At 22.4% G+C, this 16,476-nt stretch overlaps 1 protein-coding gene across 2 annotated transcripts in view; it reads left to right on the plus strand.

Moving 5' to 3' along the window:
- Positions 1 to 1,292: 1,292 nt before the first annotated feature.
- Positions 1,293 to 16,476, plus strand: part of LOC122848282 (integrin alpha-PS2) — a 44,122-nt gene continuing 28,938 nt past the window's right edge. The window contains exons 1-3 of one of the 2 annotated variants that reach the window (XM_044146256.1): positions 1,293 to 1,824; positions 12,582 to 12,703; positions 15,993 to 16,111. In XM_044146256.1, coding sequence (XP_044002191.1) covers positions 1,643 to 1,824; positions 12,582 to 12,703; positions 15,993 to 16,111 — 423 coding nt within the window. In that variant the 5' untranslated portion in view covers positions 1,293 to 1,642. The remainder of the gene's footprint in view (positions 1,825 to 12,581; positions 12,704 to 15,992; positions 16,112 to 16,476) is intronic. The other variant, XM_044146257.1, reaches the window with a different exon arrangement.

The raw sequence follows: 16,476 nt of genomic DNA on the forward strand, positions 1-16,476 counted from the left end.
CCAGAATGTTGATCAAACTGGCCAATCCTTTTTAATTCCAAGAAAAAAAAAATCAAATTTCATTGTATTTTTTTATTGTTATATTTTATTTGATTATTTTTATTTTTTCTATTATTTTTTAAACTCACTAATCGAGAGTCCAGACAAATTAATTTTCATTTTTTTTTATGTCATTTTTGTTATTCTCTTTTCTTCCAGCATCTTTTTTATCTTGTACCATATTTTTTATTATTTTTCATAATATAAATTTTTATAGTTATAAAACAAGAATTCAGAAAGTTTTTACTTTTTATAAATTATTTTTCAATCATCATCTTGTCAATTTGTCTTGTCACATTCTCTCCAGTAAGTGGCGCCTCGATTGTCAATCCAAACAAAAAAAAATCTATAAATAATATCACAATTCAAAAATCAATTTACAAATATATATATTTTTTTTTCTTAAATAATCAATACTCATTTATGTAAACATAAAAAAAAAAAGAAAATCCATGTCTTGAATCATCAACAAGATAATAATAATCCAACCAAAAGAAAAATAAAAGAAAAAAGATAAAAATCACGATAAAAAACAGTTAGCAAACGATGATCCCACCTAATGACTAATATCCATGACTTAATATTATCAAAAACTAAACAAGATAAATTTATCAATAGAAAATCATCATCAAACTTCCGCTTTTCATTAGAAATTCATTATATAAAAATAATAATTTTTCCAAATAAAATAAAAATTACCATTAACATAATATAAATAATAATTATTATTAATTTTTAAAAATAACCAAAATAATTAATCTTAATTAACATTTTACTGATAATTAAAAATTAAATTCAACATTTGAAAAAAAACGATTAATTATATGACATAACATTGACCTCTCAATATTAATTTAAAATTTTTTTCAACAAAAATATTCAAATCACTAATCAATTATTATATAAAAATTAAAAAAAATGTGTATTAAATTACTTGACATGAGGGATTATATAAATAAAAAACAGAATAATATAAACATATGGGTTGGTTTATATAAAATCAAGAGGGGGATGATGGGGATCATAGGGGTGATATATTTTTGAGGATAAAAAAATTTTAAAGAATACTAGGACTACTGTGTTGTGATTATTTGTGGTATATATTATACTAGATTGCATGTGTTATAGACACAGTGATCCCATATAGCTTCTGTATATTATTATTTTTTATTTTTTTTTTCGTTTTTTTCGGCTGCATTTTTACGGCGGGTGGGAGAGTGCGCGCGTAAAGAGAGCTCCACTCAAAGAGCCACACAGTTGTTACGTTACAGTCTGTTACAGTCAGTCCAAGTCAGTCTATCCTGGTCTGTTCATGGCTGTCTGTCAAATTAATACAACACTCATTCACCATAATAATTATATTATTTAATATTATTTACCTTAATTTTTAATTAATTAATATCGAAAAATTAAAAAAATAGGAAAATTTTTTTTTTAATTTTTTAAAAATTTTTTACACTTTTTAAAAATATTTTCATTTAACAATAATTAATTTCAATGATGTTTATTTATTTTATATTTAATAAATTTATCGTTTGACAGTTAAATAAATAGTGCTTATCAAGTGTTATCAGTGAAATAAAAAAAAGAAATTATTTTTAAAATGCGAAATAAAATGTGCAGGGTGATAATGTTTAACTTGATTTTTATTGGATTAAGTTTGACATTGTGTCATGTTGATGGATTTAATATTGAATCAAAACATTATACTAGTTATAAAAAAGAATCTAGTTCAATGTTTGGATTTTCAGTTGCTCAATATCGGGATATAAACAAACGTGGATGGTAAGAAAATTCAATTTAATTTACGTGAATTTTAGAAAATTAAAAAAAACCTTTAAACGGTTATTTTCAAAGCCAACTATCAGAATAAATAAATTGATGACTCAAAATGCATATAAAAATTTATTTTTGTTTATCATATTACTCACTCAATGATATGGAAAATATATCTCGTAAATAATCATGTCTGCAGATGAAAAAAAAAAAAAAATTATTTTTCAACTTGTTTATTAATTATTTATAAAAATATTTAATTAATGTTTAAATTATCTTGATGATTCAATGTGATGTTGAGATGGTAGCTAGTCAGCCAGAGTACCAGTAACAAATCCTCACATTAATCCCAAAAATAGCATGGCACCAATGGTTATTTATACAATTGAATATCGTATTTCGCGGAAAATATTATGGTCCCAGTTGGTTGCGTGTGTATACCCAATCCCTGGAGACTATTATTTATGAAATAATATTTTATTTATAAAACTAAAATTTTCTATTAATTTAAACTCATCAAATTATCATCATCATCATCAACACGCTATAGAATAATTTTAATCAAACATCTGTTGAAAAATAAACCCAAAAAATAAAAAAATTCATTTTTTAAATTAAAAATAAAATAATTAATTATAATCGTTTGATCATGCTTATATTAATTTTTCTACGAATGAATCATTTGATATTACAACATAAAATTCACATTATTATTATTATTTAATATTATTTTTTGGTGAAGACCAAATTAAGATGTGACCTCCTGTCCAGTTCCAACGTTGCGTATAAATTTTTGACTTGAGAGTTGAGACTGTCTCCATGTGGGTGGATAAAATTAAAATGTAGGTGTAGAATAAAAAACCAGCAGGCAAAATAAGGTCAAATGGTTTTCCATTTTATTTATATTTATATAATAAAATTATTAAATAATATTACTCTATTTAAATAATTTTTTTTCGTACTAAATTTCATTTTCAAATCAAAACTAATTACATATTATTTTTAAAATCTACATGTTAATGATGATGATGATGGGTATGTCATAAATAAATATGATGATTAAAAATGTGTAGGATATATAATTTAAATTAATTTGTAAATAATTTAAATTTGTATTATTTTATATAATGGGAGGAACGAGAGTGTCTGAGTTGCAATTCATGATCATATTTATATTTTTTTAAATAATTTATTTTCTGTGTGATGAATATGATGTTGATGATTATGATGGGAGTAAATTCACTCTTATCTTGAATTAACGTGCCTCAGGTGATGTTAAAAAAATAATAATTTATTAACACACATGCTGTTTGTGTGTGTGTATTTAAACTTGGCATAATTCTTTGACAATGTCATCTGCGTTGGTGTATACATACGCGCTTTCACAAGTACATAAATTATTTATTTATTCATTTTTTTTCTTCTCAAATTTCTTATTCTATTTCCCGTCAATATATTAATCGTGATTTCCGCTTTATCAAAAGACAATTGAATCGATTAAAAATGCCAAACTCGTATTTGAAAAAAAAAAAAAAACATGATTCGCAAACGAAACTTGAAATTATATTTTTTTTCGTTTTGATTATTAAAGTTATATGTAATTATTTCATTGGCATTCAACACCTTGAAAGTAAAAAAATTTATATTTTTATTTTTTTACATATGTATAATCAACCGATGATTTTTTCTTGAAACTCGTTATCAAAATTGATACTTACGCAAATCGTTAAAATAATAATAAAAAAAAAAAAATTTGTGTGTGAGCTTTGGATGAAATTTAATACCAGTGAAATGGGCCGTTATGATAGATGGATGAAATAAACTGATGAGCAATATATGAGATATGATAAAGACAAAATATTGTTGATCATACCGTGGAAAGGATAATGATGCTTTTGCTGGACTCGCGTGAGGCACGTGCTACCCGGCTGCTGTTGTATATAAAAATAATATTATATATGCATCAAGAAAGCCTGAATTTGTTGCATTATTTATTTATTCATTTTTTTTATTTATTTACATTCCCAATAATTTTTTATTTAAATATACGAATAAAATATTACATTGCTTGTTTTTCTTTTTTTATTATATTTTATTACTATCATTTTTTTTTTTGTTTAAATAATCATATTTTAAATTAAATATTTAACATTTTTCAAATGTCAAGACAAGTTTATATATATTTTTAAAAAATATGTTAATTTAAATATTTTTAATAATGTTAAAAATTTAATATTTAAAAAAATTATAAATTAACATTTGCAAAAAAAAAACGCCAGCTAATTAAATTTTTTTTTATTTTTTACATATTGATGAATTTTAAATATTTATTTTGTGTTTAAATAAAAAATGAAAAAATTAGTTTAACAATAAATTATTTTAGAGGATAATATTGAAAATGAATTTTTATTTTCAATTTTATATTTTATTTAATATAAAAATTGAATATTATAATGCAAGTTGAATTATTGCTCCTTTTTTTGTAACATGTATAATGCCTTGTTTATAAAACTGATCAATGCATGTAACCCCTCATAAAATGATTACTGCTAATCTGAGAAAAATGCAATTTACCAACAAGCTTATATAAATTACAATAGTCCAGCTTATACGATTGATTTCATGGTATAATGATAAAAGGGCAAAAACTGAAAAGACCCTCATCTGTATTGTCTATTTCCCCTTTTATTGTCTCTTTTATATATTTTATATATTTTTTTTTTCTTTTCAAATATAACAAGATAAGAATAATAAAATATAAAAATTATTGCTTTTTCACAAAACAATGACACACCGCAGTGATAATTCGCCAAGAAAAAAAAATATACAGGATTATTATTAGACTGTATATTTTTTTTTGATAAAATTATATTTTATGCATATATATCGAGTGAATTTTTTTGAAATACCATATGTTAAAATAGAAACAAAATAAAGTGTCTTTTTTTAGAATTGATTGTTATGGCGGCAATTGTTGAATTTCATTGTGAAACTAATGCCCATCACGTGTGTACCTTTTGCGCCACACTTTTTTATTTTTTTACTATATGTAGCCGATGGCCAACATATGTCGATGAATCCTGGGAAAATTCAAATATCTATACCTTTTTTTTTAGAAGAAAAATAACATCTTTTCTTTACGAAAAAAAAAAAAAAAACAAATATCAAAATTATATTTGGAAATTTCGGAGTAAAAAATTTGGAAATTTCGGAGTAAAATATTGAAAATTTTTTTTTTTTTTTTTATTTTAATAATTGTTATCAACGAAAAATAATTACAAAAAAAAATCAACAATAGTCAATTTATATTTATTTAAATTTAAATTAAAAGAAAAAAAAATATTTTAATTTAGAACAAATCGTGATTGTAAATTATAGACAGTTTCAAATTGGGCCACTTTAATCACGATTGAATTTTAATTTAATTTTTTATTTATTTTTTAAATATCAACAGATGTATGAGTAATTAATTTATTCAATTATCATCAACTGATTAATTCATTTGCCCTACTTAATCTGTAATTTTCTCTTATTTAAAAAAAATTTTTTTTTTCTTTTTTTTCATCTGATAAAATGAGTATAGATTTTCGCTGGGATCCACTCGCGCGTTGCTTCTGCAATGACACTTCAGCCCAAAGAGTAAATAAATAATTTTTTTTTCTTTTAAATCCATCAAGATGTAGAAAAAAAAAAAATTAAACATTTGACTTTTTATATATATGTTTAACTTTTATTAAAGTCAATTTACGCAGTCAAAATTTATTTACAGTTTGAAATTTTATTTTAAATTGTTTTTCTTTTTATTGTTTAAATTTATTTTCATCGAAAACGCAGTGTTAACCAGGCTTCTTGACACACTGTGAATAAATTTATTCATTCGATGGATATATACACAGCCGGTTTAGCTGTTTCTCATCGAGTACAGTGCAATAACTTGTCGCAAATACAAAAAAACGTAAAACAGGTTTAAATGCCTTGTCGAGATTTTTTGACTTCTAGTTTTTTTATTTTTATTATTTTTTAAATAATAGAAAATAAAATGATAAATAAATATTTGTCCTTTATAGTTTGTCTATGATTTGACCCTCATCTCATTTCCTCTTTTGACCTATCATCTAGTCACTCAATCGTGACCTTTAAAAATATTTTTTTCATTGTACAGTTTAGTAGTAGCACATTGTTGTGTCTAAAATGTCTGGCGCCCACATGGCATATCTTTCTCTCTTCACCTTTTTTCTATTTTTATTTATTCATTGCTAAATATTCTCCTATTTTAACACCTATATATTCTTATTACTATTTTTTATATTTAGACTATTAATCACTTCCGGTTTTTCTACAATTTTTATTGGAAATTTTTTCTTTCATTTACTTTATTAATTTTTTAATTAATTACGTAATTTATTGTTGAGGAATATTTTTTAAATAAATTTCCATGAATGGATAAATAATGCATTTATTTAATAATAAATTAATTAGTCATTTTATTGTAATGATTAAATTTCTATTTCTATTTGAAATTTAATTATTTTTTTTTCTCTAATATTTATGTTTTGAATGTTGTATAAAATGTTTATTTATTTTTCAATGAAAATTATTTAATTTTATAAATATTTTCACACATTTTTACAGTCTTTAGTTGATAATCAAAATTTTTTATATATTGATTATAAATCACTTTTGATTTTTCTATAATTACACTGTAATTGAAAATGTTTTTTTTTTTTTTTTTTTTCTATACTAAACTAAATATATTTACATTCATTACCACGTACTTGAAATTTTTTTTTAAATCTTCAACATCTTTTTAATAGTTTATATATTTTTTTATATGAGAAATTGTTAAGTGGAAAGAAAAAAAAAATTATAAACACACAAAAAACCAGATTTTCCATAGATGGTATGTCACTTCCAAATAAGGCAATAATTATGAGAGAGTAAATTAGTGGGTTTAAGTTGTTTTTTTCATTTTATTTTTTTTAAATTTTTCCTTGAAAATAAATCAATAACAATTTAACAGTTTTATATATACATTTATACTTGACATGAAAAATCATTGATAACTTTTAATTATATATTATTACATGATCAATCTATGACGTTGAAAAAAAATATAAAAATATTTGAAATTAAATTTTTAAATTCTCAGGGTTGTTGTTTAAATATTAGAAGAATAATTTTATGTAATTTTTTCTGTGACAAATGTGATCTGCAGTGAAAACTAAAAACTCCCAAATTAAATTACAATAATATTTTTTCAAATTAAAATTTCTCTTTTATCCCGTTATAATAATTCAATTAATTAATTATTTTTTATCATTTATATTTGTTTAATTTCGAATATAACATATAAATAATTTAAATAATAAAAAAAAAATTATGAAAGTGTATATAGAAAATGTGAATTTTGTGTGTTGTGTGACAAAAGTGAAAGCAAAGTGTTTTTTTTTTTGGCTTTTAATTTTCAATTGAAGATAAAATATAAAAATAATTTTATTTATTTTTATATATTGGTTTTATTTTGGAGCTGGTGTTGTTTGGATGACAATATTCATTGGTGGATATATATATGTGTGTTATGTTGAGCTTTGTAAGAAGGTGCTCCTTATAAAGTAGCAGTTACTTCGACAACTACGAATACGCCTTCAATCGTGTGTATACACATTGCATCATATAAACTTGGTCGACCGTCAAACAGGCTTATAAAAATTTATAATACATACTTGTTCATGTCCTTACACATCATCATCACTTTTATATACATATATATTTTAACTGATATATAATAGTAGTTTATAATACACATGTATTAAAATTATTTGCAGTCAAGTTTCAATGATCGCAACGTGGGTAGGCACTCACACACTTTGACATCATGTATTATATATATTTTTTTTGACATGACATTATCTTGCATGTTAAAAAAATTTTGTACAATTTATTTATATATATATATACTACCTGAAAACACGTGGACGAAAAAAAAAATTTTTTATTATAGACTCACGGTTTCACGACTAAATATCGTGGCCACAAATTTCTCAGTTCAATATATTTTTAGTAATAAAATATCCTGGTAAATAATTTATCTGGAAAAAAAAAATTGAGCAAAAAATTTTTTTAGTAGCAAATAGTAGAAATTTGAAATTTATTACAATTAAATAGATATAATGTATTTAAAGATTTATTTAATTTAAAATTTGTCTCTTTGATCAATTTTAAATTAATTTATATTTAACAATTAATTAGCTAGTCATTGTATTTTAATGATTATTATTATTTAAAATTTACAATTTAATTATTATACATGTTTGATAAATACGTAATTAATTTATTTTTCACTTGCAAGTGAATATTTTTATTGTAAAATATTTTCTACTATTTTTTAATTTTTTTTTTTTCAAATTGAAAATATTAATTATTAGATTAATGACTAATGTTTAAATTTTCATATTAAATATTTTTTTTATTTATAAATTATTTTCAAAAAAAATTTATTCACTTGACTTGTTCAATCATCAGACCAATTTGAGTAAATTTAAAAAAAAAAGTAAAATTATCCTGATTATATCAATGCCAACATATTTGTCATTGAAAAAAATAACAACAATAACTATTGTAAAGAATAAATAAAAAAAAAAAATATCTATGTTGAAAATAAGTCTTACGTATTTTCACAAATTAACAACTCATGATGTCATTTTTTCATTCACATATTTTGCATCATGCATATATTATTTTTTAAATATAATAAAATTCATTAAATAAAATTTCAAAGTAACATCAATGTCAGATGAGATATATTGATATAAATAAATTTTAGCTTAAAAAAGAAAAAAAAATTGAATTCAAGCAGTTGTGAAGAAAGAAGAGCAACTCAGTTTAAAAATCAAATACATAAAGAAGAAAAAATAAAAAATCAAAATCAGCGACAGGAAACATTGGTTTATTCAGAATATTATCAGTAAAAAAAAAAAAAATACCCAGAGCTGCCAGTTGTAGTGTTGTTGTTGTTACGTATGTTTTAAAAACTTTCATGTGATATCGTGAAATATATATAAATGCATATTAAGTTAAAAAACGTGTTTATTTATATTTTAATATATATTGTATGTTAACGGTTGATATATACAATATACAATGAAATAACGTGCGTAAAGATTGAATTTAGAGATTGTAAGTGAGTGCTGCATGGACATGCGACATTGGCCAAGATGAGGTTGATGCCGGCAAATGGCCATTGAGCAATTCGCCAAGTACGGTGTCGTTGCAACGATGGAGCCGTCTGATTTTTTCCATTTATGGTATTATAAATAAACGCATTGAATAAAAAAAAAATATTAATATATTCAATTTATAGATTTATTATCGCGTAATAAGTCAATATGCCGCTTCTAGGACAAAAATTTATTAGTGTCCCAGTTTAATTTTTTTTTTTTTTTCATTTGGAAAAATACAATATTAATGTTAGTATGAGTTTAATATTAAAATGACACTCAAATATAGCTATTCTTAAAGTTTTAAAATTTAATTTTAATTATTACTATTTTTTTTTTCAATTTTACATTTTTTTAAAATTCGATATTTTTTGCTACAAGCCATCATTGTTAAAAAAATATTTCTTAACAAAAACTTCACGAAATTATGCTTCTAATATCTAGATTAGACCAAAATATAATTATTCTGAAAGATTTTAAAATTTAATTTCAACAATTTTTGTTTTTTTTTTTTTTGGAATTTTACATTCGACCGGGACCCTGATAAATTTTTTGAACTCAGGAATTTTCGATGAAGGTTCTGCTGTTTCAAAAAAATATTTCCGAGTATAATTTTCATGAAATTATGGTTCTACTATTTAAACTACACTAAAATCTAAAAATCCTGAAAGTTTCAAAATTTCATTTCAATTATTTTCATTTTTTTTTTTGAATTTCATAATTTGGCATGATCTGCAGATAAAATTCTGGAATTTTTCGCTGTAGATCACTTTTGTAAGAATTTAAGTATATATATATAAAAAAAAAAAAAAATAATTGCGTGATTTTACATTCCGTGACATGCGTCAATATTCAACGAGTTATTTTGAGGGCTTGAACTTGCTGGAAATTCTAACGGTGTCGATAAGAGATAATCATTAAAGTCACTGTATCTAACTATCTATACAGAGAAAGGGAATATACCAACAGTATTTATATAAATCGTGGGAAAAATTATATTGCAATATTCAACATCTAATGGTTTTTTTTTTCATTTTTTATTATTCTATATTTAATCACAAAATTAAACAGTGTTTTATCAATAATTATTTATTGACTGTATGATGATCAACCGGTTATATTTTTTAATATAAAAAAAAATAAACAAAAATTAAAATAAAAAAGTAGAATTAAGATAGGAATTAAGCCTCATGATAATTGGGATGTAAAATAATTGTTATTAACATATTGAATGAGGTATAATATTTTTTTTTTTTTTTCTTTTTCGATTAGTGTCTTTGAAGTCTTGATTACTAATTACATAAATATATTTCGATTTTATACTCGTTATATTCTTCATAATTAAACTCGTTTTAATTTACATATTTATTTTTATTTATTTAAAATTAAATAATCATTATTTGCATGGTGTTTTTTTTTTATTTTTTCAATTTTTTTTATTTATGGATATTTTGTGGTAACATGAATTCATCATTGTTAATATTTATATACAATTTAAAATATGTATTTTTTGCTGTGTCATGCGCAATAACTTGTACGTGCCAAAGGCAATATATATATTATTTTTTCATTTTTATTATTTTTTCACAAATCAGCTGTCATGAGTAGAGACTTTTGTTATGGTAAAAAAATTAAGAAAATTCACTCAGCATTATTACTGTAAAAAAGTTTTAAAAAATTATTTTATTTTTTATTACAGTGACTTGTATTGTATATACACCTGAAAATGTTAATTTAATTAATATTTTTTTATCATTGAAATATTTAAATTTTTATAAATAATACCAATATTTTCATATTATAATTTTATTTTTTTTAAATTTATTATAAATTGGAAAATTTATTTTAATTTAAAAAAAAAATAAATTTGCAAAATGCTATTTAGTTTATTATTTAGAATTAAATTGATAAAAAATAATTTTTTTTATATCAATATTTACATAATTATTAGAATAGATTAATAAATTTTTTGAAATAATTTTTAGTTAATTTATTTGAACACTGAAGTTGTAATGAAATTATTAATTTCTATAACTAAAGAAAAAAAAATTTAATAAAATTAAAATAACTTTGCGTTTTATCTTCGCAATTTAAAAAAAAAAAACAAACATTGTTTCAACTGATAATTATTAGTGTTCCTACTTTTTAGAGTTTAAAACAACGATAAAATAATAATTTTTAATTATTATAAAAAAAAATTCAAGCTCTACCATTTAAAATTCCTAAAACAAAAAAAAACTTTTGTTTTATGTTAATTAATATAACTTTTAAACAACCCCGTTATAAATCTTTTAATTTATAGTTAAAAATAAATATTAAATAATAAATAAATCCATTGTCAAATAAACTATAAAAATTGAAAGAAAAAAAAAAAAACCTTTTTCATTAGACTCAAGTCATAAAATCCAAACAAAAGTAATCACGCAATAATAAATATATATCTATATCGTAATTTCCGGCTCGTTCACCCCTTTCAGACAATGTATTACAAATAAAAGTGCGTCTTAGTTATTTTCACATGAACACACAGACACTAAATACACTCATATTAAAAATCCTCGCCTCAACTTTGATATACAAAACAACAAAGAAAGTCTCATCAAAAAAAAAAAAAAACCTAACAAAGAATAAAAAATATAGATAGATAATATGTAATCTAGTTTTGCAAAAAAAACCTTTTTAATAATAACAATATATCCAGGTAAGAATATGGATTAGTCAAGAGGGGTGTGTTCATAATATCACTCAGAATAAAAAAGCTCAAAGCTCGCCTATAACAAGACATTATAAAATGAAAAAGAATTTAAAAAATATCCATGACATGTTATAAAATATATTAAGTTGATGGTAAAATATAAAATTAAAGTATAAAGTCATCGATAAAATAATTATTTAAATTCTAACTGCGTGTTAAATTGCATTTACAATGCAATCATCGTAATAGCTGTATAAAAGATTACTACTACTACCACTTCTGTTGCCTTTGCTGTTGTTGTTATATGTGAATAAATATATTTTAATGATAATAAAACGAGTGTAGATTATTGTCGAATGAACAACATAAAATATATATTGAGGACAAAATGTTGAGACAGGAAAGAGGAATGAATATATTGAAGGAAGGTGATCATTAAAGAGAGAAATGGCTCAAGTACACTCGAGCAATAATGATAATGGCCAATTTAAGGTTTCACTGTGAGTTGTTATGTAAATTTAAGGTACTCATGATTTCGACACCTTATAAACTTTATGATAATAAATAAATGAACCAATCAGCTCATTGATTGTATTTATTTTTTACTTTTTACTATCAATATTTACAGCTATTGATAGCTGATGAACAGGAAAAATTGATCAATCAATATTCAATAATCTGGAGGTTTTAAATAAAATTATTATCAATTTATTTTTGATATGATTAAATTAAAATAATAATTATTTTATCGATTAATTATTTATGAATAATTATGATATAAATATATTGATTATCTTTGTTTAATTAGTTGAAATTTTATTAATGATTTTATTTTTTTTTTTTGTATTTTTCAGGGTTATTGTTGGAGCACCAGAAGCACAAACATCACAGCCAAATGTTTACAGAGGTGGTGGTGTATTTCGATGTGATATTGCTGTTGATGACAGTTGTGTTCCTGTTGAATTTGATAGACAAGGTAATTGTACAAATATTTATGTATTATTCGAACAACGATTTTATTAGCTTTAATGGCTCTTTGATCAATTTTTAATTAATTTATTTTAATGATTATTATTATTTAAAATTTACAATTTAATTATTATACATGTTGGATAAATACGTAATTAAATTTATTTTTCACCTGCAAGTGAATATTTTTATTGTAAAATATTTTCTACTATTTTTTAATTTTTTTTTTTTCAAATTAAAAATATTAATTATTAGATTAATGACTAATGTTTAAATTTTCATATTAAATATTTTTTTTATTTATAAATTATTTTCAAAAAAAATTTATTCACTTGACTTGTTCAATCATCAGACCAATTTGAGTAAATTTAAAAAAAAAAGTAAAATTATCCTGATTATATCAATGCCAACATATTTGTCATTGAAAAAAATAATAACAATAACTATTGTAAAGAATAAATAAAAAAAAAAAAATATCTATGTTGAAAATAAGTCTTACGTATTTTCACAAATTAACAACTCATGATGTCATTTATTCATTGGAAAAATATAAATTCTATTATACAAACCAATATATTTTGACGCTGTATCAAAAAGTTTAGAAAATAATTTATCCATCAGTTAGTTTTACTGTTCAAATTTCAATTAATATATATATTCATCAACAAAAATTTTAAACAAACAAATTTTGTAAATATTTTTTAACACACTGGTATTTTATTTTTATTTGTTTTTTGTTATTTTTTCGATAGACCGTGATCTTAAAAGTTACCTACCAATCATTGAATCTAGAACAATTTATTTTTAGATAAATTTTTGCACCCTGCTGTTGAACTCACCACTCAAGTACACATGTTCTATCTATAAACACATCAACATCTTTCATTTATAACCTACATAGCTGTCTATTTTTTTATTTTCATTATATTTTTTTAAGCAAATTTCATAATTATATAACGTATATACAATAAATCATCAACAATTTTGAAGTAAACATAAAAATCCATCAAACAAAAAATGCCCATCATCAATCATAATAATTTAAAAATATCAAAATTATAATTTAAATATATCGTTGTTTATTTAAATAATAAAAATTATATTCATTAATTTATTTATTTGATTTTTAAAAATGTTGTAAACATATTGATGATGTTTGCAATTAGCCAAGTGTTGTATACAATCTTGTGAGGTCTTGAATTTCTGTCCAATTAGAATTGAACATTCAGTGTATTATCCCAGGGAGTCCATCGACCGATAAAATACATGTATATATGTGTGTGAGCACGTAATGCAATTGTGAACAAGGTGTATAAACACATTATATACACATTGATATACTCCAAGCTAAATTACATTAGTTAAATTACTCATCATGCAATATATCATTTTTAATTCAACCATTAAATTAACTTTTATAATATTTTCAAATTCAAAAATAGAATTGAACAATTTAAAAAAAAAATGCGTTAGTCATTTTCAAAAATAAATCAATGATTTTATATTACTAGTAATTTCATTTTACATTTTAAACAATCAAAAGTATATCATCATTTTTAAAAAAATATGACGATAAAAAAAAAAATTTGTAAATTTGATTTTTTTAATTTTTAAAATTAAATTAAATTTTTTTTAATTTTGGGTTACAATTAATAATAGTTTATTAATTGATACTTTGTTATAATTATGGTTTGATGAAAAAAAAAAAAAAAAAAGGTTTATTTACTTGTCGTAGATAAAAACGGGTCTTGATCAGTTCGTCCTTAGAGGTCACTCACTTTAGTCAACATGTTGAAACCTACACAAGAGTTGACAGTGTCATCCAGTATTTTAAACTTGTTTATATGATTCTTCCAGCTGTCTCTGGTTCATGATGTACATTATCCAGTTAATATACGAAGAATTGACAAACAAGAAACTGGCACTTGCCTAATACAGATTAAACCGTAAGAGAGTTTATCGTTGTCGTCGTCGTGGTCGTCGTTGTTGGCGACATAATTCTTGATATTATATATATACTACGAATGAGAGTATATACATGGGTTGTTTTATATAATGCTAGTCAACCCATTATACAAGTTTGCTTATGATATTTGTATTCATCATTGTTGCTTACTATTTTTAAAATAAAATTAAAAAATAACTTGATTTTTCCTTTGATGGATAATATTTCTTTTGCTCATACGCAATATACTGTAATGGGATTTATTTTTTTCAAATTTATATTGTGGTTTAGAAAAAAAAGTTGATATATTTCAACACCTTGTGCTCATATGTATACTTGATGAGTGTTGATAAATTTTTTTCATCAGCCAAAAAGTATTTACATTAATTAAAAAACATAAATCGTTGAAAAAAAAATTGCATGAAATTTGTGGTGATGACCAAGTCAAATATACAAAATGATTTTTAATAATTTTTTTTTTTTGAATAGAGATGATAAATTACATGCTTACTTTTGTCACAATATTGTCGTGTTATTTGATCAATTTTTATTTAATTTTTCACCTGTGTAATGATGATAATTTATTCATCATATGGCCTAGGTTTAAATTTCAAAAAAATTGATTAATCGTACGATAATTGATATACGATCTTTGCATATAATTTGTAATTTAATATGAAGATATAAAAAGTTGATAATAATATAATATAAAAGTTGATTAAATTTGGTTTTATTTAAATTAAAAAAAAATTATATTCTTTAGCTGCAAAAGTTTATATAATAATTCGAAAAAAAAATATTTATTCGTTTGAAATTATTTTTATTTATTCAATGCAGAGTTGATTCTAAAAGCATCATCAGTATCATCTAGATGACATATTAGGTTACTTTTAAAACTCGATGATCATTGGCTGTATGTTGATGGTGAGTCAATGTTCGATTGGATCATTTGATCTCCTGGAAATCTAACAGTTTATTTATGGCAATGACAACACAACTTGTTTTCTTTAAAAAAATATATTTTCACAGTTAATTTTTTTCTGCTTTACATATTAGAAAAAAAATTATATATAAGTATATAAATTAAAAATGAAATAGATAAAAATTAGTATGATTCATATTTTGATACTGGCAAGTTTGATCTTTTGAATTGTAGTTTTTTAAATTTGCAAAACATATTTCCGGTGATTCATGATGTCATGGATCACAAACCACCCCTATCAAGATGATGATTAATTTCCTTTTCATGTTGACTGTAAATAATACGTAATTAATTTTCAGTCAAGTTCAATGTCAATATATTCTATATAAATTTTTACAGTTTATTAATGTTATTTAATTTTTTTTCCAGAACATAATTACGTAAAAAATACAAATCCACCATACAATTTGGTACAAATTGACAACAAAACTTTGCAATGGTTTGGTGCAACAGTCTCGACATCTCAGCAAGATGGAGGACCAATTTTGGTAAGTCTTTTTATATACAATACAATTATAAATGTTAAAATTATTTAACCAGATGTTTTATAAATAAAAAAAAAAAAACCATGTGTGTTTTAAAATCACCAATTGAAATTACTGTTGATTGATAAATTTATAAAACTTCTATCAAAATATTTAAATATATTTTTACATATCAAATTATAAATAAAATGATTATTTAATTTTACAAGTGTCGTTAAGACACCAAAGCAATCGTCTTTGATGACTACTGTGTATGTTAACTAAAAATTTATATACAGCATTAGGCACACTGAGTTTGTCGTTGCTATTTTTGGATTTAAAAATAAACAAAAAAAAAAAAAATCTTAATTCTCATGCTTGACGTATCT

This window comes from Aphidius gifuensis, linkage group LG2 (assembly GCF_014905175.1).
Source record: "Aphidius gifuensis isolate YNYX2018 linkage group LG2, ASM1490517v1, whole genome shotgun sequence".
Classification (NCBI taxonomy): Eukaryota; Metazoa; Arthropoda; class Insecta; order Hymenoptera; family Braconidae; genus Aphidius; species Aphidius gifuensis.